This window comes from Hypanus sabinus, chromosome 16 (assembly GCF_030144855.1).
Source record: "Hypanus sabinus isolate sHypSab1 chromosome 16, sHypSab1.hap1, whole genome shotgun sequence".
Taxonomy (NCBI): domain Eukaryota; kingdom Metazoa; phylum Chordata; class Chondrichthyes; order Myliobatiformes; family Dasyatidae; genus Hypanus; species Hypanus sabinus.
The window spans coordinates 16,106,801-16,133,110 of NC_082721.1; the positions used below are offsets into that span (position 1 = coordinate 16,106,801).

Consider the following 26,310-nt stretch of genomic DNA (forward strand, 5'->3'; position numbering starts at 1 on the left):
CATGCTCTGCTGTTGCAGTCTGCAGTTTGGCCCTAAGTATAGAATTAAAGGAGACTGGTTTGGTGAAGAAAGATCGCATCAGTTAATGGAAAAGCTACTGCATTTATCTGATTACAATGTTAAGGTACTTGTTGCTAACCTCTTGCAAGTGCTTAACAATACATTATTTAAGCGTAATAAAATTGTCTAGGTATTTGAAAGAAAATTGCTTCCAAGTCTAAAGAGGATATTCTGAAGTAATCTAATTGTATAGGTTACTGTGAAGTAGGAACATTGGAGTGGCTGCACCAACTGCTTCAATTAATTTAACACCCTTTGACATCTGGCAGAGATATTTTTGGTGTATAAAAGATGATGCTGGTGTATAAGATGTTTAAAGAGTTGTTTAAGAGGTGTCATAGAATACTGAAGGGAGATTGAGTGGGAATTTGCCAGTTTGGGCTTTTGGTAACTTGTGGTATATCTGTCAGTGGTGGAACACTGTAAATGGGGAATGCTCAGCTGGACAGAATTTGGCCATTTTTCCACATTGTGCCCTCTTGTTAATACAATTGGGCAGGAAGTACAAAAGCCTTGGGTTCCCCACCAGGTTCAGGAACAGCTATTGCCCTCCAACCATCAGGCTCCTGAACTGGTGTGGATAACTTCAATCACCACTTCTCTGAACTGATTCTACAAACTGCAGACTTGCTGTCAGGGACTCTACAACTCAGATTTATTGTCTTATGCACAAGTACACATATGCATAGGACAGTGATAAACTTGTGGCAGCAACGTCACAGGTATATAGCATCATTTAAGCAGTACTATAGAGAAAAAAACTTAAGTATATAAATTTTTCATAATAAAGAGCATAATCAGACCAAAAATGTCCATTTTGGTGCAGTGTTCAAAGTTGCCAGTCGTGATTAGGGTTGTGCAGGTTGGTTCAAGAACTGAATGGTTGCTGTGTTTATAGATTTTGAGGTGGGAAGATTTATAAGTTTGCCTGTCAGGGTTTGGGATATGCTGCCACTGTAGGGCAAGCCATTACCTCTTAAGGATGTTATGCACTCAACTGGCTGTTGCTATGGAATGGGCTACAAGAAAACTGAAGGGCTGAATTGATCCATTTCTGTGCTTGACATTTCCTCTGCCGTGTAATCGTAAAATAAAGTGAGTAGACTGTGTCGCATGGCACATATCGAAGGCCAGGTGACTAACTTGTTTTCTTTTTTTTTGTGTACCTCTTGTGTTCCACGTGGTCTGGTGTAATTCCAATGGAGACAGACAGAGACCAAGGGTCGGTGAGTAGTGGCATTTTGTGGCTATTGGCTTATAAAGCAAACATTTTGAGGTCAGACAGCACAGTAATTCCCAGGGAGATCTGCTTTTGATCATGTTCGATCTATATCGAGCTTATGAATGTAATGTTAATTCCAGAGGTAAAGGTTTCATTTGGTGGGTTATGTGAAAGTGTCTGTGTGCCACAAATATGGGGGGAAAGCAGCAAAATTCCCTGATATCCTTTTCTGGGAGGGCAGATGCAATCTGGAATTTGTCAAATGGCCCATTAGATAATGAGCTGACTTAAATACTTTGTAACTCTTACTGGCTCCTACAATATAGCTTTACGGATCACTGCAAATATCACCCTTTGGTAGTATGTTACTCTTCATAATTATGCATATTTAGTTTTCTCTTGAGGTAATGGAATTTTTGAAACACTAAAATCCCTTCAGATATAAAAATTTTCTACATTGTGGAACGAGAGTGGCAAAAGGAGAAATTTTATACTGAAAGAAAGCTGTACTTTCCCAACTTAAGTGTGTTTTTATTTCTTGTGTGATTCACTATTCTTCAAGGCCAAAAGAGCAGCTACTCCAAATGTTTAATGTGGAATCTTGGGGGCCTATGTTATTTCCATTCCCAGTGCCCACGAGGATCCATTTTTAGTTATATTTATTAATTATCTGAGATGCCTGATCTGGGAAGTATCCAGAATCAGCACAATGCACTTGAAATAGGAGCTTGCCAAAAGTGGTGCCGCAGCATTTACTTCAAAAAAATAAAACTTGGCATAAATAAAAGGGAATTGCTTGACCTTGGCTGGTTGTGATCAACTTGCTGAGGTTTTGACGCTTGCAAGAAGTGGCCACTTTATTAGGTATATCTGTACACCTCTTTGCTGATCCAGTCAATCATGTGGCAGCAATTTAATAGAAAAGCATGCAGACATGGTCAAGAGGTTCGGTGGTTGGTCAGACCAAACATCGGAAAGGGGGCAGAAGTGTGGTCTAAGTGACTTTGGCCGTGGAATGATTGTTGGTGCCAGACAAGGCAGTTTGTCTGAAACTACTGATCTCCTGGGATTTTCACACACAACAGCCTCAAGAGCAGGGGTTCCCAACTTGTGGTCCACGGACCTTTTGTTAATGGTAAGAGTCTATGGCATTTTTTTTTAAAAAAGAGGGTTTGAAACTCCTGCTCTGGAGTTTACAATAAACAAAAAATGAAGTGATTGCCAATTCTATGGACAAAGATACCATGTTAATGAGGGAGGTCAGAGGAGAATGGCCGGACTGGTTCAAGTTGACAGGAAGCTGACAGTAACTCAAATAACCACACATTACAACAGTGGCGTGCAGAAGAGCGTCTCTGAACACACAACATATTGAACCCTGAAGTAGATCGGCAGCAGAAGACCACACTGTACCTGGTAAAGTGGCCAATGAGTGTATGATTCAGGAACAGTCTGAAAAACCCTTGACCTTCTTTAAAGTCTATTTTGCACAGTTTAGTCCTGTACCCAGTTATCCAATTTATCTATGAAAGAAAGACACCACAAAGAGGAGAAAAAAATTGGCTGTTCATCTTGTCCATCTGTGGATTCTTGTAATACACAAAATGCATGCCAGAAAAGTAAATCATTGGATGTGAAGTACTTTATGACTCCAAATCCATTGGCAGGATTTTTTTTCTGATTCGCTTCTTGCTCACAATGAGAATTCCATTGTCATTATTCATGCAGAATTCTAATTACAGCAGGAATGATTCTGGGAAGACTGTTCAGCTGTGGCATCTTAGTGTAAATGCGGTGATCCTCGCCATGGTTAAACCTTATTGGCACCCTTGAACTGCTTACACAGTCATGATAGCTCGAAGGGCCTCTTGTGTTAATGAGTGATAGTCTGCCAAGACTCTCTTGGAAGGATTCCCATTCCTGCTTTCCAGCCATGCCATCTTAGGAACCCATCCTAACAGGGAGCCTCTTCAAAGTCTAATACAAAAGATGTTTTGTTTTAACAGTGTAATGATCCTGTTCAGTTTTGCATTGTGCAGGCCATCTATATTTACTGGTAGGGTTATGATGAATCAACTAAACTCTCCTTGCCATCACATTAACAGATTTTGAATTTGGGGGCAGGAATAGTTTTATTCATTTAAGGAATGATGGCTTCGCAGCATTTAATTCATCATTATGTGCCGTGTTGTACAACGTTGGGCGATCATGGTCTTCCATCTGTCATTAATCAGAAGTTTTAATAAGCTCGTCATAACTTTTGCCTGTCCATCCTTGCGCGCAACTCGTGAATATCGTGCGCTGTCGAGTGTGACTTTACCTTCCATCAGTTTTTCCCGGCACTGCAAGAGGTTTCCATACTCAGTATATGCTCCAGAAATCCCAGCTACTGTTTCCCGATCGATGGTATCGGCTCTCGTTCTGGGTTTTCGTAACACTTCCTCATCTGTTACTTTCTCCTTCCACGATATTTTCATCATTCTTCTCAAAAACCATGTTTCTACAGCTTTGAGTCCTCCCTCATTTTGCTTCGATAATGCCCAGCATTTGCTTCCATACATCAGTGTGGAATGAACGTAGCAACGTGACACTGGGTTTTGTACCCATAGGAAATGTGACTTTTTTTAATATCTTGCTGAAACGCTTGAATGTGCATTTAGCAATCCCAATCCTCCTCCTCATTTCAACATCAGCCCTACTGTCAGATGTTACTGTGCTCCATGCTTGTTTAGCTGTTCAGTTTGCATTTCTGTATTTGACTTCTTTGTGAGCACCAGTCGGCTTGCAGTCAATCCCTTTTGCCTTCACCTTTATCCAGTATTTCTTGGAGCTTCTCTTTAGAAGTTATCAGCACCAGCATGTCATCTGTGTGTCATAGTGTTCAAATTGTATCCAGCAATTATAGAACATAGAAATCATGACAGGCCCTTCAGCCCACAATGTTATGCCAACCATGTAACCTACTCTAGAAACTGCCTAGAATTTCCCTATTACATAGCCCTCTATTTTTTCTGAGCTCCATGTACCCATCTAAGAGTCACTTAATAGACTCTATTGCATCCGCCTCCACCACTGTCGCCAGCAATGCATTCCATGTGCCCACCACTCTCTTTTGGAAAAACTTACCCCTGACATCCCCTCTGTACCTACTTCCAAGTACCTTAAAACTATAGCCCGCTCATGTTAGTCCTTTCAGCCCTGGGGAAAAAGCCTCTGGCTATCCACATAATCAATGCCTCTCATCATCTTGTACACCTCTATCAGGTCACCTCTCATCCTCCGTCACTCCTCGGAGAGAAGGCCAAGTTCATTCAACCTATTCTCATAAGGCATGCTCTCCAATCCAGGCAACATCCTTGTAAATCTCCTCTGCACTCCCTCTATGGTATCCACATCCTTCCTGTAGTGAGGTGACCAGAACTGAACACAGTACTCCAAGTGGGGTCTGACCAAGCTGCCATATTGCCACACGGCTCTTGAACTCAATCCCGAGGTTGATGAAGGCCAACACCCCATATGCCTTCTTACCAACTGTCAACCTGCGCGGCAGTTTGAATGTCCTATGGAGCCGGACCCTAAGATCTCTCTGATTATCCACGCTGCCAAGAGCCTTACTTTAATACTATATTCTGTCTTCAAATTTGACCTACCAAAATGAACCATTTCACATTTATCTGGGTCCGACTTTATCTGCCACTTCTCAGCCCAGTTTGGCATCCTATCGATGTCCCGTTGTAACCTTTGACAGCCCTCCAGACCATCCACAGCCGCCCAACCTTTGTGTCATCAGCAAACTTACTAATCCACCCTTCTATTACTTCATCCAGGTCATTTATAAAAGTCACAAAGAGGAGGGGTCCCAGAACAGATCCCTGTGGAACACCACTGGTCACTGACCTCCATGCAGAATATGAACCATATGCAGGCACCCTTTGCCTTCTGTGGGCAAGCCAGTTCTAGATCCACAAAGCAAGATCTCCTTGGATCCCATGCCTCCTTACTTTCTGAGTGAGCCTTTCATGGAGAACCTTATCAAATGCCTTGCTGAAGTCTATTTTCACTCCATCCATGGCTCTACCGGCATCACGGTGATTTGTTACATCCTCAAAGAATTCAATCGGACTCGTATGGTACGACCTACCCTTGACAAAGGCATGCTGACTATCCCTAATCAGATTGTGTCAGCATTAATCAGCATTATGAGCAAATGCTCATAACTCCTGCCTGTCAAGATTCTCTCCGACAACTTGCCCACCAAATTGGAATTATGCCAGGATACTGCAAATTCCTTTAGAATCTTCTCATTATCATGTTTTAATCAATTGCTTAAAAACAGCAAAACTTTAATTAAGCAATGAAATAATTAAGCTTTTAATTTCTCGTTCCTAATTGTCTGGAGGAGTTGGAGGTGAGCTGGTGCCTTGCTCTGCTTCAGTCCTTGAGATGTGGGTGTACCCAGGATGCTGGAAGGAGGGTGTTTATAGGACTTTGATCCAGCAACAGTGTCAGAACAGATGCATTTCCATGATAGAATGGTGTGCACTTGGAGGACAACTTTGGTGGTGTTCCGATGCCTTTTTTGCCCCTGTTTTGTTGGTAGTGGCCTCAGGCTTGAGGCTTTTCTGCTGCTTGTGCATGGGGGTGGGGCGCTTTGGTGTTCTAGTGTCTCTGTCACCTTTTTTTGGCGGGGGGGGGCGTTCTTCTGTTTCATGGATGTCTGCAAAGAGTAAGTAACTCCAATTGTATACTATATACATTCTGATATTAAATGGAACCATTGAAAAGTACTGCGTAAGGATCCTTGAGCTTTCGCAGTGCACCCTGTAGGTACTGCTGTGTGTCCTTGCTGGAATGAGTGAATGTTTACCCACTTGTCTACACCGGCACCTTTAGAACAACTCTTCAATCCCAAGCCTCCACTTGCTTCTTTGGAAGGGGATGCTGGCTTCCCACTGCTGCCATAGGGAGGCAGGTACAGGGGTCTTGTGTCCCACACCACCAGATTCAGGAACTCTTAATAACTTACAACTATCAGGCTCCTTAACCAGTGTGGATAACTTTACTCAACTCCTCCCCGGACTGATTCCACAATCTATGGACATTTTCAAGGACTCTACAACTGATATTCTCAATTTTATTTATTTATTTTTAAAATTTGCACCGTCTTGTTAACTTTTGCGCATTGGTTGATTGTCAATCTTTGTAGTTTTCACTGATTTTATTGAACGTTCCTGTTCTGTTGTGCGTGTCTACAAAAAATGAATCTCAGGGTAGTGTGTGGTGATGTATTTGAACTTTGATAATAAATTTACTTTAAATCTTGAATTTTGGGACCTGTTCTTTTGTATGCCCATCTGAGCCCCTGTGATAATCCCAAAAACCCCTTCCACTAGGGACAGTTTGCTGACTCTAGGTTTTTGGGTTATGAGAAGAAATCGCAGCACCCAGCAGAAATTTGCAGTTACAGAGAAGCATGCGAGCTCAACATGGTGTGGAAGGTTAGGATCAAGCCTGTGTCTTGGGAGCTGACAGATGGTTGCGATACCCAAGCTTTGTTGTGCTATCCAACTTGCAAGGATTAGTTACAAGCATTTAAATGAAAGCACCACTACCTTTTTATTGTGAAGGTCCTCAACCCCGTTTGCTAGTCTGGGTCTATGATAAAGATGGCAGCTGTGGCAAGTGCAAATCCAAGGACTGTACTTGAGACTACAGCTGGTGGGTTCCGGAGGTGCCGCTGGATTTTGTGCTGAACCCAGGGCGACAGCAGGAGGTCAAATGAGCTGCCATCTAGCTACAGTGTGTTCTGTGTTTCCACATTGCTGTGCTCAAGTGCCGGTCTGGAACACACTGACTCGTACCACAGTTGATCAGTACTTCTCGATGGAACAACCAGCACCGTGGTAGTGTAGCAGTTAGCGCAACATTATTATAGCGCTAGTGACTAGGGGTTCAATTCCCACCACTGTCTGTAATGTACGTTCTCCCCATGACTGCTTGGATTTCCATTGAGTTTTCCAGTTTCATCTCGCGTTCCGAGGACATATCGGTTAGTAGGTCAATTGGGCAGTTTGGTGTGGGCTTGGGCTGGAAAGGCCTGATTATTTATCTCTAAATAAAAATAAACTTGTGGCTTGTTGCTGAAGCTCACTCATTCAAAAGTTAACAAAAGTTTTGTTAACTTTTGCACACTGGTTGTTTTTGTCAATCTTGTGAGTCCATCCCACAAGAGGCAACATCCTCTTGATGGATGTCTATTAAACTTTAAACTACTCCCAGCACATCAACATCCTTCCTTAAGGAGACCAATACCATGCACAATATTCCTAATGTGAATTTACCAATGCCATAATAATCAAAGCATAATCTTCCTTTGGACGGGCATCAGCCTGAAGTGTCAACTTTTTCTGCCATTCTATTGATGCTGTCTGACCTCCTGAGATCCTTCAGCATTTTGTGTGTTGCTCTGGATTTCCAGATTCTGCAGAATTTCATGTATTCATCTTCCTTCTGTTTGACTGTTTTCTCTTGACGTAATGAGATGTGCAGAGTAACGTGCAACAGGTAGCTGACATGTCCCTGCAGCAGCACCAGCTGCGGATAATATCAAAGCGACCCCTTCAACTTTGAGCTTGTAATTGAAGTCCGTCCCATGCTAAAAGGTTGAATGCCTCTTTTCCACTTGCTAATGCCCTTGGCGTACAGAATACAGATTCCAGTGACCATTTGGATTCATCCTGAACCGTCATGCAGGAGTTATTCTCGAAATCCCAGAGGGCCGATGGAGGAATTTGACTAACTTGCAACTGTGCATTGCTGTCAAGGGTTCCTGGTAACCTGGCTAATACTGTCACTAAGTACAAAATGCAAGTGACTCGTTCCATCAAAACTGGAGTGCTTCCAGCCAAGTGCATACGTGTTGAGTATTGAGAGCAAGAAAAACAAATGGCTTGACATGATTTGAATGCCAGAACTCACAATGATGTTGAAAATTGCACCTGGTTGAGAAATACTGATTTGGGAATTATTAAATTCGGTAGTTACCTCCTACCATACACTGAATTCCTTTGACTTTGCAAATAGCATTAGGGCTATGAGCTGAAGGTAATGCGAGCTCTTTTAGATGTAATCAAAAGACAGAAGATCCATCATGTTTGACCTGACAATTGCTACAGCAGCCAAAACAGTGTCTTTGTTTGCCTACAGGGAATGTGTTGACAGAGATGTAGTGTATCTGTCACACATGCTTGCCTTCTTTATTAATAATTAGCTGCCTCAATGTGCACAATGATCATGGGACTAGAAAAGGGGAAAATGAACTTAAATCTGGTGCGGTGAGGGCATTTAGCTTAATGTTCCCAAACCCTAATGTGGCATGAAAGATTTAACCCACTTCTGTCTGTTTCGATGTAATCCACAGCCATGCAGATCAAGGCCACACAGTCTGTCGTTCAGACACTGATTCAGTCCTTTCAGATTTGTATGATAATTATCCTGAACAGTTTAACACAATGATAAATTAGCAACTATCACTGCCTTGCCTACGCCTTGTTTGGAATGATTTAAAATCTCTCAGCGCTGTCTGAAGCCACTCAGTCCGTGTGTATGCTGTGATCCTGAAAGTGCCTTGAAATTAGCCTCGTTGCCTGCATATAGATCATAGCACTAAATGTTTATTCCTTTGGAGTTTTATTATTGAAGCTGTTCCCATAGGATTTTTGGGCTCTGTATTGCTGATCATAGCAACACAAATATTTATTTCCTTTTTTCTCCTGTTGCCAGTTGCTTGTTTTGAGAGATGTAAACATTTTGCACAATATTGAATCCAGAAGTAAGGAATTACAGATACTGGAAATTGGAAAGAGACACACAAAGTGCTGGGAATAATCAGCAGATCAGGCAGCAGCTGTAGAGAGTGAAGATAAGTTTTCAGATTGATGACCTTGCATGAGAAACAAAGAAGTGCTAAATGTCACGCTAAGTAATTGTCTTCTATTCTGTTGTTTTCAGTTATCTGGCTACTTTCAGAATGTCCCAAAGTGCATCACAGACAATAATGTACATTTGAAACTTAGTTGGACTTCATAGTTCTGATAGTGGGGAAGTTTAGGACCAGAAGCCACAGACTCATTAAAAGGGCAGGTGAGGAATTTCTTTCGTCAGAGGGTGGTGAATCTGTGCAATTTATTGCCACAGATGGCTGTGAAGGCCAGGTAATTGGTATTTTAAAGAAGCGTTCTTGATTAGTAAGGGGGAGAAGGAAGGAGAATGGGGTTCAGGGGGTTGATAAATCAACCATAATGGAATGGTGGAGCAGACTCAATGGCCTAATTCTACTCCTATGTCTTATTGTATGGCCTTGTTGTTGGAAACAACAGGGAGTGTGTGTTCAATGGGAACCAATTATTTAAAAAAAAACAATGGTAATGATCAGAATCTTTTGAGGGCCTATTGAGTAAGGGATAAATATTTTCCAGTGTTCTGGCTAACCTTCTCTATAGTGTTATGTGATCTTTAACATTCACTTGATAGCGGCAACATTTTGCTTTAATATCCAGTCTGAAGAATGGGACCATTTCTGTACTTGGTCTGTGCTTGAGCCTGTAACCTTTCTGCTAGAGGATAGATTGCTATCAAGACAGATGAACCTTCCTTTGTTGCAACTTGAGTCTGAACCTTCAGACCTGGAATACATTTGCTCAGTATCTGCTTGGAGTAATACTACCAAAACATGACCAGATTAATGCTGCAGTTACATTTCTAGTTTAATATATTTGACTGTTTAGACATTTTCCCATTACCTATGCTACGCCTGTCTAATTATAGAGTACTTTATGCCCTATAGACTTATAGCAGGTTATCACATGTTCTTAATTGCCTCAAGTTCAGTATTAAATTCATTCTGTGGTTAGTTGGACTTCCTAAAATTTCAGAATCTGGTTTATTATTACTGATGTCTGTCATGAAATTTGTTTTGGGCCAGTTGTGCAGTGCGAAACATAAAAAAAATTCTTATTGTAACTTAGAGATTTTTTTGTTAAGTGCTAAAAGAGAGCAAGATAGTGAGATAGTGTTCCTGGGTAACTGAACCAATTCAGAAATCATTAAAAAGATGGGTAGTGCAAAAAGTGAGGTAGTGTTCATGAGTTCAGTCAAAAAACTGAGGGTGGAGGGGAAGAAGCTGTTCCTAAAACATTGAGTGTGTGTCTTCTGGCTCCTGTATCTCCTCTCTGATGGTGATAATGAGAGGAGAACATGTCCTGTGTGTTGGGCATCCTTAATGATGGATGCCACTTTTATTTTTGGAGACATCATCTTTTGAAGCTATCTTCAGTGCAGAGGCTAGTACCCATATTGGAGTTTACAACCCTCTGTAGCTTTTTCCGATCCTATGCATTTAACCAGATAGAATGCTCTTCACGGTACATCTTTCAAAATCTGCTAGAATCTTTGGAGGGCAGATCTCAAAAGTCCTAATGTAATATTGCTGCTGGTATGCTTTTTTTCATAATTGTATCAGTATCTTCAGAGATATTGACACCCAGGAACTTGAAGCTACTCACCCTTTCCACTGCTGTCCCCTCAATGAGGAAAGCTGTGCATTTTTCTGACTTCTTGTGGAGAATCTCACCTGGTCCCTCAACACCAGCTCCATAGCAAAGAAAGCCCAGCAGCATCTCTACTTTCTGCGAAGGCTGAGAAAAGTACATCTTCCAGCCCCCCCATCCTCATCACCTCCTACAGAGGTTGTATTGAGAGCATCCTGAGCAACTGCATCACTGCCTGGTTCGGGAATTGCACCATCTCGGATCGCAAGACCCTGCAGCAGACAGTGAGGTCAGCTGAGAAGATCATCGGGGTCTCTCTTCCTGCCATTACAGACATTTACACTACACGCTGCATCCGCAAAGCAAACAACATTATGAAGGACCCCATGCACCCCTCATACAAACTCTTCTCCCTCCTGCCATCTGGGAAAAGGCTCCGAAGCATTCCGGCTCTCACGACCAGACTATGTAACAGTTTCTTCCCCCAAGCCAACAGACTCCTCAATACCCAGAGCCTGGACTGACACCAACTTACTGTCCTTATCTGTGCCTATTGTCTTGTTTATTATTTATTGTAATGCCTGCACTGTTTCTGCACTTTATGCAGTCCTGGGTAGGTCTGTAGTCTTGTCCTGTGTTTTTACATAGTTCAGTGTAGTTTTTGTACTGTTTCATGTAGCACCATGGTCCTGAAAAACATTGTCTCGTTTTTACTGTGTACTGTATGGTCACATACAGTTATGGTCAAAATGACAATAAAAAGTGACTTGACTTCTTGAAGTCCACAAGCAATTCCCTGGTCTTACTGATATTTAAGCAGTGTTGTTGTGCTATCACTCGACCAGCTGATCTGTCTCATTCCTCTACACCACCTCTTCACCATCTGGCTTGATTCCTAAAATTACTTTGGTAGATAATTTAGAAGACTGGAAGCTCAAGTGATTGACAGCTGCATCCCCTCTCCTTGCTACTATGTAGGGTATAGTGAAAACCTGGCTGATTGGTCGTTAGTTATATGTGAACATGAACACTGACCAGCTACCACCTTCAGTCCTTGGGAAACAGTGCTCGTTTGCGACTTCTCTAACTGTTCAGAGAATGAAGAGGAGGATTTATTGGTGTCCTCTCCTATTTCCATCTCAATTCCACTATTCTCAATCCCCTGATTTGCACAGTGCGGTGCTCACATTGGAGATGGGTAAGTTTGCGGCCGAGTAACACACAAACAAAATGCTGGGAGAACTCAGCAGGTTGTGATGAAGGGTCTTGGCTCAAAACGTAGGCTGTTTTATTCATCTCCATAGATGCTGACTGAGCTTCTAAGTTCCTTGAACATACTTTGTGTGTTACACTAGATTTCCAGCATCTGCACAATCTCTTCAACAATACCTGCCACATCCCAGTTTAGGGGGGCCCTGTGGTGCGGCTAATGGAGATGTCCCTGGGCTCCAGTGACCCAGGTCCAGGCCTCCTATAGACAATAGGTGCAGGAGTAGGCCATTCAGCCCTTCTAGCCAGCACCGTCATTCACTGTGATCATGGCTGATCATACACAATCAGTACCCCGTTCCTGCCCTCTCCCCATATCCCTTGACCCCGTTATCTATAAGAGCTCTATCTAACACTCTCTTGAATACATGCAGAGACTTGGCCTCCACTGCCTTCTGGGGCAGAGCATTCCACATATCCACCACTCTCTGGGTGAAAAAGTTTTTAAGAAGTTCCTTTGAGCACAGAAGTTAAGTGGCCACGTTCCCATCAACTGCCCTTTAATGTGCAAGATGAGTGTAGAATTGGGCAGCAGGGGGCGTTGACATAAATGTAGGGGCAATAAAATATATTGGGCTTGGCTCAGTTTAAAAATGAATGCTTACTAGTCAGCACGGACTTGATGGATAGAATTTCCTGCACCTTGCTTTGTCTCCTTACGACTCCATGAAATTTAGTTTAGAGATGCAGCCTGGTCAAAGGCCTTTCAGGCCCAGCAAGCCAATGCTGTCCATATACATCAGTGTGACCATGGAACATAGAAGAGTGCAGCACAGCAACGGGCCTTTCAGTCCACGATGTTGTGCCGAGCCAGCTAGAACGTCTTTAACTAAAAAAAAAAGCTCATCCCTCCTACCTGCACAATGTCCATTTTCCTCAGTTTAACCCATACATGTAGAACGTCGGCTGAAACTGGAGTACACGGTCATGGGGAGAACGTCCAAACTCGTTAAAGGCGGCTGTGGGAATTGAACCTGGGTCGCTGGTGCTGTAATAACATTATGCTAACTGTTATGCTGCTGTGCTACTCTAAAAATGTTTTGTGTGAAATTTGCAGCCAGCTTCAGTGGATGAACAATGTTCCCATGACTGGGTTCTCTAATGGTGACACTTTACAAAGTGCGTTATTAGGATGAAGTGCAGCGAATTAGGCAGCACAGCATGTGAGTTGATACAATAATAGGCACTGTTAGCTGCCTTGCCAGACCTGTGATTTTCTTGATGTTAACAGCCTCGTGTCGCTCACTGGTGGACGGCTGCAGGGTTTAACATAACCAAGTGCCCAAAATGTTGAATAGCTTGGATTTGGAGATTTTTGCATTAGCTTCGGTCTCGAAAGGACTCAATACATCTCCCATTAGGAGCATGGCTCAGTGTACACAATTGATGTTGTCAAGATGATGATTGTCAGTAATGCGTTGGCATTGACCTCTGATGGAATCGGTAAGTAGGGGAAAATATGTGCCCACTCTTTAATATACTTCAAACCACATTTGGACGATTAGAGTTTGACAACTCGGACAGCAGCCTTTCAGGATTGCTGCTGTGCAGCGAAACCCTGTCCAGCTCTGTAAGCGATTGCACCATCTTTTACCGAGGCATGGCAAGTTTTCCATTAAGCCTTGCACTTGTGTTGAAGCTGCCTCTGAGATGGGTATGGCTTTTGCTGCCTCAGTTAATTCTGTGTGGCAAATGACGGAAGAACATTGGCCATAGCGATTGTGGGGTTAGTACTCCAACCAAGCCATAAAAAAAAAGCTCTGCTGTTTACATCAGCAACAGGAATCAGCAGATAATTTGAATCAGTTGTGGTATTCTCCTGAGATTATAGAAGCAAGTATGGGCCATGCGATAGCTTGTGCTGCTCTGCCTTTCAAAATCAAAAAGATTCGGTGTATATTTTTCACTGAACAACATAAGTCAAATTCATCACAATTCGGCCATTCTCTCTTCTCCCCTCGTCCATCGGGCAGTAGATCCAACAGCCAGAAAGCATGTCCCACCAGGCTCAAGGACAGCTTCTGTCCCACTGTTATAAGACTAATGATTGGTTCCCTAGTACAATAAAATGGATTCTTGACATCAGAATATACCTTGTTACACTCTTGCCTCTTATTGTTTAGCTGGACTGTACTTTCTCTGGAGAAAGTGTACTTTATTCTCAAGTTCAAAGTAAATTAATTATTAAAGTACATGTACACTACATCACCATCTCCAACCTTGAGATTCATCTTCTTGCTGGCTATAGTGGCTACTTGAATTGACTTTATTTCTTACATCCTTCACACACCCGAGGAGTAAGAAACCTCTAGTCTCTGTCTAAATATGCAATTTATAGTCATTTGTAATAAATGGTATGTACAACAGGATAGTCAATATAGCATACAATTGTATTTCTATCAGTGTGAGTTAATCAGTCTGATGGCCTGGTGGAAGAAGCTGTCCCTGAGTCTGTTGGTCCTGGCTTTTATGCTGTGGTAGTTTCCCAGATGGTAGCAGCTGGAACAGTTTGTGGTTGGGGTGACTCGGGTCCCCAATGATCCTTCGGGCCCTTTTTACCGACCTGTCTCCATAAATGTCCTGAATAGTGGAAAGTTCACATCCACAGATGCAAACCAAAGCTGCTGAACCAGGGAGTGAGGGAATTAATACTTCAAAATAACTGAGTTCCAAGCCAGGGGAGAGAAAAGTGCATTCAATTCTTGATTATGAAGCTAGCAAAGATGAACAGTCAAAAATACTGGTAATGATATTAATGAAGTATTCATCCTATGCTCTGTCTATCTCTAACTAAGCTAACAATACAAAATAAACACAAAGCACACTGCAGATGCTGTGGACAAATCTACACGTACAACAAGCTGGAGGATTTCAGCAGGCTGGGCAGCATCCGTGGAAACGAGCAATCAACGTTTCAGGCAGAGTCCTGATGAAGGGTCTCGGCCCGAAACGTAGACTGCTCGTTTCCATGGATGCTGTCCGACCAGCTGATTTCCTCCAGCTTGTTGTATGTGTTGATAACAACGTAAAGGATGCATATGTGTCTATAATGACTTACTTCTACCACACCCAAACCCACATAACAAATTACCATAACCCGAAATAGAATGCAACACGAAATGCAATAATACAGACTCCTACAATATGGCTCCTACACAGGCATTTACAGGAAAATAATGAAATACAATAGAGTTTATGAAAAATATACATATCAAAGTCTGGCAAACAGCCAATGTGCAAAAGAGGACGAATTGTGCAAATAATAAACATAAGTAGTAAATAAATAATACTGAGAACATGAGTTGTGGAGTCCTTGAAAGTGAGTGTATAGGTTGTTGTGTCCGTTCAACATTGAGGTGAGTGAAGTGATCCACTCTGGGTCTACATTGTGATATGGATTTACCTTGTACTACCTCATTGCACTAGGTAATGAATTGTTCTGTCTGAACAGTGCAGAAGGCAAGCTTCTCATTTCTCACTGTACATTGGTACACATGGCTGTAATAAATCCATTCCAATTCGCGCCACATTTCTTACCTTGCGGCAGATTTCCTGTACTAACCCTAAATCTCTTCATCCAGAAACTATCTCTGTCTGTCTTGAATGCACATAGTTAATGAGCTTTTGCAAGCCTATTGGGCAGAGAATTGTAAAGACTCATCAACCTCTGAGGGGGAGGAGGAGAAAGAATTCTTCTCATACTTGAAATATTACGTTTCGTTTAGAGGCTGTGACCCCTGTTCTAGATAGCCAGGGAAATATCCTCACTGTAGTTAGTCTGTATGGATTTCTGTATGAACTAGTTTAACAGTGGATCTGTGCCACATTCTTCTATCTCTGGATAATGTTGATTTTAGATTTGGAGATACAACAGGGGAACAGGCCATTCTGGCCCAAAGAGCTTGCACTGCCCAGTTACACCCATGTGACTGATTAACCTACTGGCCCATTTGAAATGTGTGAAGAAGCCTGCTCATGGGGAACTGCTTACCGTTGCAGAATTGAGCCCGGGTCACTGGTAATGTAATAACTGCTATTGTGCCAACCTATGCATCTGTTATTGATTTAATTAGTACTACCTTGATGCACTGTGCAATGAATTGATCTGTATGAAGAGTATACAAGACAAGCTTCTCACTGACCCTTGGTACATAAAACATAGAACAGTAGAGCACTGGAACAGAGCCTTTGGCCCACAACAGTGCTAATTAACCAGTTAATGCAGTAATCAAATGAACAAGCTAACTAATCCCCTGTGCCTACACAATGTCCATATCCTTCCAGTCTCCTCACGTTCATGTGCCTGATCAAAGGTTCATTTGTTATCAAGGTATGCAGCTATGAAATTCTTCTTCTCCAGATAGCCAATGAAACCAAGCAAGAATGGCAGCACAGTCATCAACCCCCAAATCCCACCCCCTTCCCGCAGAAAAAAAAGAGCAAAAGTGGAACAGGGATATTGACCCACAAAAAATGAGAACGATCAGGCAAAAAAAAAACTATCAGACTGAAAATAGTCTGGTCCAAGTCCATTATCCAAAACGCGAAAACTGGGTAAGGTTCTCCGGGCATGGTGACAGGCCTTTCCCTTTCAGGTAGTGAGCAATCAAAAGCCATTCTCACCCCCCCCCCCCCCCCCCCCAAGTAGCTGAGCAATCCACCAGCGATCAGAAGGCAGCCTCCTGTGTTTTTTTCACTCCACAGTGATTTTTAAAAGGCAGTCCAAATGTCTCTTGGGTCTCTAATGTATTTGCCTAATGTATCTACCACCACTGTAGGCAGTGCATTCCAGGCACCCAAGACTGTGCTAAATAAATAAATGAATAATATTTTCTCTTTTTTTTTGAAGAAAGTTTCACCCCTCATTATCTTCTTTGACATTACCCCACTCGCCTTAAATGCATGTTCGGTGATATGTGACATTAATAAACCAGTTCTAGTTCATGGTGCATTTCTTACCTTGATGCTTTGGTGAGCCATCTCATTGCTAGGTGAAGAAACTTATTCCTCTGCTAAACTCTGCTTTGATCTGCTGCTTCAGTTTGGGTGTTGACCCCTAGCTTCATAATGATTTCCACATTGTTAGCAGCAGGTATGTGAGATGTTCAGAATTGTGAGTTAGCAGGCTGGAATGCAACATCTTGACCAAGGCAGATGTCTTACACAATCTGCAATAAGTCACTGTTCCTTGGCAGCTATTGACTCATGGTTGGGTGTGTCGAGCCCTATTTATTTGCCACCCACTGTAATGACAAAAGTGATGTGCAATTGACAGCTGCATTTTGATGTTTTCTTGGCAGATATTTTTTCATTTGTGTCATTCTGAGTTTGAAAACCATTGGTTGACTATCTTTTGTTGTGAGTATGCATTCAGAGCTTTGTCACCCTTTTCTGTTTGAAGGCTGTGATTTCCTTTGGTTTGTGGCATTTAGTGAATATTCAAAAGCCAGCAGTTCATGTTTGGTCTAATTTTCTATGTGCTTCTTACAACTTTTATATGCTTCTCTTTTCTTAGAAATCCAAATCCAAGGGAGCTGCCATCCACTGTTAATTTTCATATTCTATCCTGCCTGTCCTGCACATAATTTCCAAACCAGATATCATTTAGCCTAACACACACAAATTTATTTATTTTTATTTATTGCGATACAGCATGGAACAGGCCCTTCAAGCCATGCCACCCAGAAAACCCGGATTTAAATGTAGCCTGATCATGGGATAAAGTTACAATGACCAGTTAACCTACCAGCTGGTGGGTCTTTGAACTGAGGGAGGAAACCCACACAGTCACCTGGAGTACACACAAACTCCTTACAGACAGCAGCAGGAGTTGAGCTTGGGTCATTGGTACTGTAAAGTGTTGCACTAACCACTATGTTACCGTGCCGCTCACTAAATGCAGGAGGAACTCCGCAAGTCAGGCAGCATCTAGAGAGAGGAATAAAGAGTCAACATTTTGAGCTGAGACTTCAGGGCCGGAAAGGAATGGCTGAAAGGTCAATGTTTTATTCCTCTCCATAGATGCTGCCTGACCTGACAAGTTCCTCCACCATTTTGTGTTTGTTACTCTGGATATCCAGAATCTTTTGTGTATATCATTTACTGATGCTTTAGTGTTGTTCAAGAGATTTGAGAAGTGAGTATTGGTGAGTTTGGTGGGAAAGGAACAAATTAAACACCTACCTGATCTTCAACTCTTATAACTTCACATTTAATTTTTCAAACAATAAAATCTCCTTGGATGCATTTCGCTCTTCAGTCTAGCAAATTGTCTCAAGCTTTCAACCACCCATTGACTAATCCTATATTCTAATCAATTTCCTCACCGATTCTACCTATTTCACACTACTGTTTACAGTTCAATTAAATCCTCCAACCTGTATATCTTTGCGATTATAGGAGTACGCACACACGTGGTCACGGTGAAGGTGCAAACTCCACACAGATGACACCTGAGGTCAGGTTTGAACCTGGCTCTTTGTGGTCTGGCAGTGGCTCTACTAGTTAGATCACTGCATTGCCCTGTCAGTTGAAATTTCTTATAAATGGTTCCATCTACCCTTCCCTCCCCCTGCTTTCTTTGTGTTTTTGTGTCTGCTTATTTTCTGTAGGGAGGTGGGGGGAAGAAGCTGCACAGTTAGAACAGTAGAAGGGATTCTAAGAAATGTTAAACCAAGCGGTCAAACAGCAGTCTGTTGAATTAAGTAAACTTACTGTCAGAACTGAGCCAACTTCTATAGCATTAGATCCAGCCATTTCTGCTGGTCATGATTTTAAGTCAAGTTTATTTTTTCATTTGTTCATGCATTCTGGACTGCTGTGCATGTCCCACCACTTTGCTAATAACACATAATATAAAAATGCATAATGTGTGTGTAACTGCACCAATTAACCCAATGGACCCATTAACCCATTTAGAGTCCAGGATGGTGCTGGAAACATAAGGCGCCATTTTGCAAGCAGCTCAGAAAGCTATGAGATGTACTTCTGAACTACGCATTTTGCAATTCGCAGCCGATAAGCGTCCAAATGAAGTAGTAATTTTATCATCTCCTGAAGGATTCACTGAATTTGACCCTCGTTTATGCAGTACAGTCATTGCTAGGAATGGACACTGGCTCAAGGACTAGAACAGGAAACAACCCCATTGTTAGCTTCATTACTCCATGCCAATCAAAGTGTTGAGCCAGAGTGCTGGAGATCAGAACTCAAACCTGTGTTCACCACTATCTGCCTGTGTCTGGCCCATTTCCCTCTCTTCTTGCTACAACCGTTGGGTGGGAGATGTAAGAGTCTTGGGGTCCCAGTTCCCATGCCGCCAGGTTTGGGAGCAGTTTTGGCCTGCATTTGTTGGACAGCTGGACTGGTTTCACTCGCCTCAGCGCTGAACTGACTGTGGACTTACTTTTGGGGACTTTGCAGCTCATGGTATACAGAATTTGACAATAAATTTGAACTTTGGATTGGACTTTCCCTTTGAGATATATCCCTTTTATTTTATCATCCCTACCGCTGCTACTGAAAACTATCTTGTTTTTATTTTTCCCCCTCTCTGCCGCAGTTCTGATGAAAAGTCCTGCACGGGAAGCATTAACACAGACATTGCCTGATCTGATTCAGCGTTTTCTGTTTTTATTCTGTGTCTTCCTTCTGTATTGTCAAAATTAACAAATTCCTGACATTTTTGTATAACATTCTCCATCCTTCAGAAGTGGTGGAAATGAGGTTATAATTGAGTGGTTGTTGGTGGAAGAGATCTACTGCCTAGGAGGTCAGTTAACCCATTCCATCTGTAATAGCCCAGATTTAAGGCACCACTTTGTACCATGAACTAACCTAAATATTCAGAATAAATGCTCTTCTTTTAAAATTCCGTGGACATGAAGATTAGAAGTCTGACTAAATATGAAAATATCTGGAAAATCTTAAGTAAATGTGAAAGATAAAATAACACTGGTTTTAAAATATTAACTATTCTCTCTCAATATACACTACCTGATCAGGGCACCATCCTTTGACTGTGTTTCCGTACCAAGCTACTCTTGTTTTTACAAGGCCGAGTTGCTAGCTCGACGCTCAACCCGACTTGGATTTGAACTCAGGAACCTTCGCTCCAGAGTCCAGCGCTGATATTACTGCGTCGCCAAGCTACCTGACCTGTTGAGTATTTCCGACACTTTTAGTTTTTCTAATGGATTAAAGTTTTTTTACTTAGAGATGCCATGCAGTAATAGGCCCTTCCAGTTAAACAAAAGTGCATCCCCCACTATTACACCTGTATGGCCAAATACTCTACTAACTCGTATGTCTTCGGAATATGGGAGGAAACCCATACAGTCAAGGGGAGAACATATAAACTCCTTACGGACAGTGACAGGAATTGAACCTTTGGCGCTGGTGCTGTAATAACATTGCGTCAGCCACCATGTGACACCCGAAGTGTTGATTTGTAATGAATCAGATGTGGAGCTGGTATCAGGAATTCCACTGAAAGGTCTTTAGGATCTTTCTGTGCTCTCAGTGAAATGAATCATCCTTTCTCCCTGTTTATCTCCTGCACTTGGTTATGCTTCACCTACGTGTATACACGAACAGGGAAACCTGTTTGCTAATCACCATCTTCTCTCTTACCTTTTCACATTTTCCTCCCGCTAATTTGCTGTCCGTACCGCTTCCTTCCCTTACCAATTTATGTTATGGCACTCCAGGGGCTGTAGCTTGAATGAGGTGCAGTGAGATATAATGGGATCCAATAAACATATCACGTTTTTGATGTATTACACTGTTCCTGCTGGGTAATGACTGGGTAAGTCGCGGCAGTAAGAAACCATTAACAATCCTCGGTTCAAAACTGATGGAGTGTGAGTGATGAATGGAGAAAAAGGGATAGAGGAGCAGACTTTAAATTCAGGGCACTAGTGTTTATTTATGCAGAGACTGTGGCAGAAACCAACTCACAGCCAAAGTGGCGTGATGTGGGGGATGGAATTTCGGTTTAATTTTAGCAGCAGAAGTTTGGTATTATATTTGAAGGGGACCCGTACTGACCCCATTAACCAACAGCTGGTTTATATGAATTGGAGATGGGAGGACCTGAAGACATTGGTGATCAAAGAGCAATGAAACACGAATACAGAACCTTCAGCCTTAATGAGTCCATGCCAGCCACAGTGCCCAGTCAGCTTGTCTAGCTTTGCCCATGGCTGGCCAAACCCCTCCACTTCATGTCCCAATTCAAGTGATTCTTAAATGATACTGTTGTATCTGCCTCAACCACACCTTGTATTATATGCTCATCCAGCTTCTGCTTGAAAAAGTTGCCCCTCAGCTCCCTCCTCATCCTAAATCTATGCTCCTCTGCTTTGAACTTCCCATCCCCGGAGTAAAGACTGTCACTATTCACCATAACTGTGCCTCTGATGATTTTATAAACCTCAGATAAGATCACCCCTCAGATTTCCTAGTCCTGGCAACATCCTTGTAAATCTTTACTGCACTCTTTCCAATTTGACTGTATCTTTCCTTAATAATGGGGTGATTAAAACTACATAGTATTCAGAATCAGAAAACTAATCAGAATCAGGTTTGTTATCACCAGTAGGTGACATGAAATTTGTTAAAAGCAGCAGTTCAATGCAATACATAATCTAAAATTTAAAAAAAAAACAAGTAAATCAATTACGTATATATAACCATATAACAATTACAGCACGGAAACAGGCCATCTCAGCCCTTCTAGTCCGTGCCGAATGCTTACTCTCACCTAGTCCCACCTACCTGCACTCAGCCCATAACCCTCCATTCCTTTCCTATCCATATACCCATCTAATTGTTTTTTTAAATGATATTGAATAGATGTTAAAAAACATAAGAAACAGAAATACTGTATATTAAAAAAAAAAGTGAGGTAATGCCCAAAGATTCAGTGTCCATTTAGGAATCGGATGACAGGGAAGAAGCTGTTCCTGAATTGCTGAGTGTGTGCCTTCAGGCTTCTGTATCTCCTACCTGATGGTAACAGTGAGAAAAGGGCATGCTCTGGGTGCTGAGGGTCCTTATTAATGGATGTTGTCTTTCTGAAATACTGCTCCCTGAAGATGTCCTGGGCACTTTGTAGGCTAGTACCCAAGATGGAGCTGACTAGATTTACAACCTTCTGCAGCTTCTTTCAGTCCTGTGCAGTAGCCCCTCCATACCAGACAGTGAAGCAGCCTGTCAGAATGCTCTCCACAGTACAACTAGAGAAGTTTTTTAGTGTATTTGTTGACGTGCCAAATCTCTTCAAACTCTTAATAGCATAGCCGTCGTCTTGCCTTCTTTATAACTACATCGATATGTTGGGACCAGGTTAGATCCTCAGAGATCTTGACACCCAGGAACTTGAAGCTGCTCACTCTCTCCACTTCTGATCCCTCTATGAGGATTGGTTTGTGTTCCTTCATCTTACCCTTCCTGAGGTCCACAATCAGCTCTTTCGTCTTACTGATGTTGAGTGCCAGGTTGTTGCTGTGACACCACTCCACTAGTTGGCATATCTCACTCCTGTACTCCCTCTCGTCATCACCTGAGATTCTACCAACAATTGTTGTCAGCAAATTTATAAATGGTATTTGAGCTTTGCCTAGCCACACAGTCATGTGTATACAGAGAGTAGAGCAGAGAGCTAAGCACACACCCCTGAGGTGCACCAGTGTTGATCGTCAATGAGGAGGATATGCTATCACCAACCCGCACAGATTGTGGTCTTCCGGTTAGGAAATCGAGGATCCAATTGCAGAGGGAGGTACAGAAGCCCAGGTTCTTCAACATCTCAGTCAGGATTGTGGGATTGATGGTATTAAATGCTGAGCTATATTCAATGAACAGCATCCTGACGTAGGTGCTTATGTTGTCTAGGTAGTCTAAAGCCGTGTGGAGAGTTATAGAGGTTGCATCTACCATTGATCTTTTGTGGCAATAGGCAAATTGCGATGGGTCCAGGTCCTTGCTGAGGCAGGGATTCAGTCCAGACATGACCAACCTCTCAAAGCATTTCATCCAAGTGCAGCCTCACTAACGACAGATAATGTTGTTATATAATGTCCCATCACCTACACTCATGCTCTGACTGATGAAGGCCAGCAAGCTCAATCGTGGTTTTTTGCCCTCTGTCCTCCTAGGTCCCTTCTTCCATTACAGTCCCTAGTTCCTTATCATTCATAGTATAAGTCCTACATTGGTTTGACTTTCCAAAATGCATCATCTCACACTTGTCTATGTCGAAATCCATTTGCCACACCTTGGCCCATTTCCCTAACACCAGCTCTTGCGGCACATGACTAGTCACAGCTTCTATTCCAAGAAACAACCTTCAGCCATCATCCTCTGTTTCGAGGTTCAAGGGAAAGTTGTTGTCAGAGTACATATACTCTGAGGCGGCACGGTAAATAGTGGTCAACATGATGCTTTATGCTATCAGTGATCTGGGTTCAATTCCTGCCACTGCCTGTAAGCAGTTTGCATTTCCTTGTGGTGTTCTGGATTCCTCCCACAGTCTAAAGATATACTGGTTGGTAGGTTAATTTGTCATTGTAAGTTGTCCTTTGATTAGACTGGAGTTAAATGGGGAGGGGGGATTTTTGGGCAACACGGCTGGAAGGGCCTATTCTGCATTGTATCTCAATAAGTAAGTGAATATATATGTCACCATATGCAACCCTGAGATTCATTTTCTTGTGGGCATACTCAATAGATCCAATAACCATAACTGAATCAATGAAATATCGTGACAACAGGGCAGACAATCAGTGTGCAAAAGACAACAATTGTGCAAAAGGAGGAAAAAATAAACAATATTGAGAACGTAAGATGAAGAGTCTGTGAAATTGAATCCATAGTGTCCTGAGGAAGGATCGCGGCCCAAAATGTCGACAGTACTCTTTTCTATAGATGCTGTCTGGCCTACTGAGTTTCTCCAGCATTTCTCCAGCATTTGTGTGTGTTGCATAGGTTACGGCAAGGTTCCCACTAAGGTAGGTAGGTGTGTGTGTGTGTGCGCGCGCACATGCACACATCTCTTGCTACCAGCACACAAAATGTTGTCACCCTATTACATCATTGGCACATTAAATATATTTAACAATTGTACACAATCATGTTTTCTTTACCGGTTTCCGATGTGGGCAGTGTTGACAGCATGGAGTTTGCAAAGCTTTGTCTGCAGACCTTGGAACTGACTTATTTATACTGTTTTTATTGAAGAAATTATTGATTCACTCTGTCAAATTCCAAAGGAGCAAACGGTGTGAAGTGCAAAAGAACTAGCTAGTTCAGTTAAAGCAGCGTGGCTTAATAAAGCAGTAGAAACTGCTGCACCGAAAACTCATGAGGTCAGGAATGCGTAGCTACAAGAAATATTTATGTACGATACAGAAACTGGTTTTACCTGTGTGTACTGTTGCAATGCTAAAGTTGCTGGAGAATTTGCAAGAAGTGGAGTGATAGTTGGAAACTTTTTAAAGCATCATTTAGCAAGCAAATCACATATGGACGGTGTGCAAAAGCTCCGGTGAGAAAATCCTTCACTACACACTACAGGTAACACTCTCACTATGTATATTTTGTGAGAGTGCAGATGAATGAGAGTGAAAATAATCAAACCCAGAGATCAAATTTCTGACTGACAGTGCTTTATTCACTGTTAAAATGAGTACCTCTATATATAAAATTCAGTGCAGGCATGTCATCACTGGGCAAAAAATTGCACAGCACAAGATTTTTGAGTACACTGGTCATTATAAATTAGTGGGAGCAGTTCATTGATGGGACAGGTGAAGTTGAGTAATGTGATCCCATCTGGTTCAGGAGCCTGGTGGCTGAGGGGTAATAAGTATTCCTGAGCCTGAGGCTATAAGTTGTTGTGCCACGTTCCTGATGGCAGCAGCGAGAAGAAAGTATGATTCGGGTGGTGGGGAACCACCCAATTCAATTCTGCTCCATTGAAGATGTGCTGAGTGGTAGTGGGGGGCTTTACACGTGATGGACTGGGCTGTATTCAGTACTTTTTGTAGGATATTCTGTTCAAGGGTATTGGCGTTTTCATACCAGGCTGTGATGCAGCCAGCCAATATACTCTTCACCACGCATCTCTCAAAGTTTGTCTAAGTTATACGGTAGATGTCATGCCGAATTTTTGCGAACTCCTAAGGCAGTAGAGGTGCTGCCCTGCTTTCTTCATACTTGCACTTAAGTGCTGGGCTCGGGACAGGTCCTCTGAAATGAAAGCACCGAGAATTTAAAGTTGCTGACCTTCTCCACCTCTGATCCCCTGATGAGAACTAGCACTGGAGTCTCAGGTTTCCTCCTCCTCCTGAACTCAATAATCAGTTCCTTGGTAATGCTGACATTGAGTAAGGGGTGGTTGTTCTGATACCACTGAGCCAGATCTTTAGCCTGCCTCTTAAATGCTGATTCATCACCATCTTTGATTCTGCCTATGACAGTGGAGTTATCAGCAAATTTGAATAAGGCATTGGAACTGTGCTTATTCAAACAGCCATAAAGTGTAAATTGAGTAGAGCAGGGGCCTATGTGCACAGCCTTGTAGTGCATCTGTGTAGATGGAGATTGTGGAGGAGATATTGCCAATCTGAACTGACTGGGGTCTGCAAGTGAGGAAACTGAGGATCCAATTAGACAAGGAGGAATTGAGGCCAAAGTCTTGAAGCTTATTGATTAGTTTGTGGGGATGATGGTATTGAATGCTGAGCTGAAGTTGATTTTTTTAAAAAAAAGCATCCTGATGTATGCATCTTTGCTGTCTAGATGTACCAGGTTTGAGTGAAGAGCCAATGAGATGGCATCTGCTGAGATGGCATTTGTGTAGGCAAATTGGAGTGGATCCAAGTTATATATCAGGCATCCCCAACCTCTTAAAACATTTCATCACTGGGGATGTAAGTGCTACAGGACGATAGTCATTGAGGCAGGTTACCCCGTTCTTCTTAGACACTGGTATAATTGAAGCCTACAACAATCAGGTGGGTACCTCGGACTTCGGAACTGAGAGGTTAAAAATTTCAGTGAACACTCCAGCCAGTTGATCAGTACAGGTGTTTAGTACCCCGTCTGAGCAGGATGCTTTCCATGGGTTCATCCTCCTGAAGGCCGCTCGCACGTTGGCCTCAGACTGAAATCACAGGACCCTCTGGGCCTGTGAGAGTTCGTGATACT

At 42.4% G+C, this 26,310-nt stretch overlaps 1 protein-coding gene across 2 annotated transcripts in view; it reads left to right on the forward strand.

The window, feature by feature from the left end:
• The window catches only part of LOC132406029 (transducin-like enhancer protein 1), a 196,753-nt gene that overhangs the window by 91,151 nt on the left and 79,292 nt on the right, over positions 1-26,310 (forward strand). For both annotated transcript variants that reach the window (XM_059991180.1, XM_059991181.1), the window contains one exon: positions 1,270-1,286. In XM_059991180.1, coding sequence (XP_059847163.1) covers positions 1,270-1,286 — 17 coding nt within the window. The remainder of the gene's footprint in view (positions 1-1,269; positions 1,287-26,310) is intronic.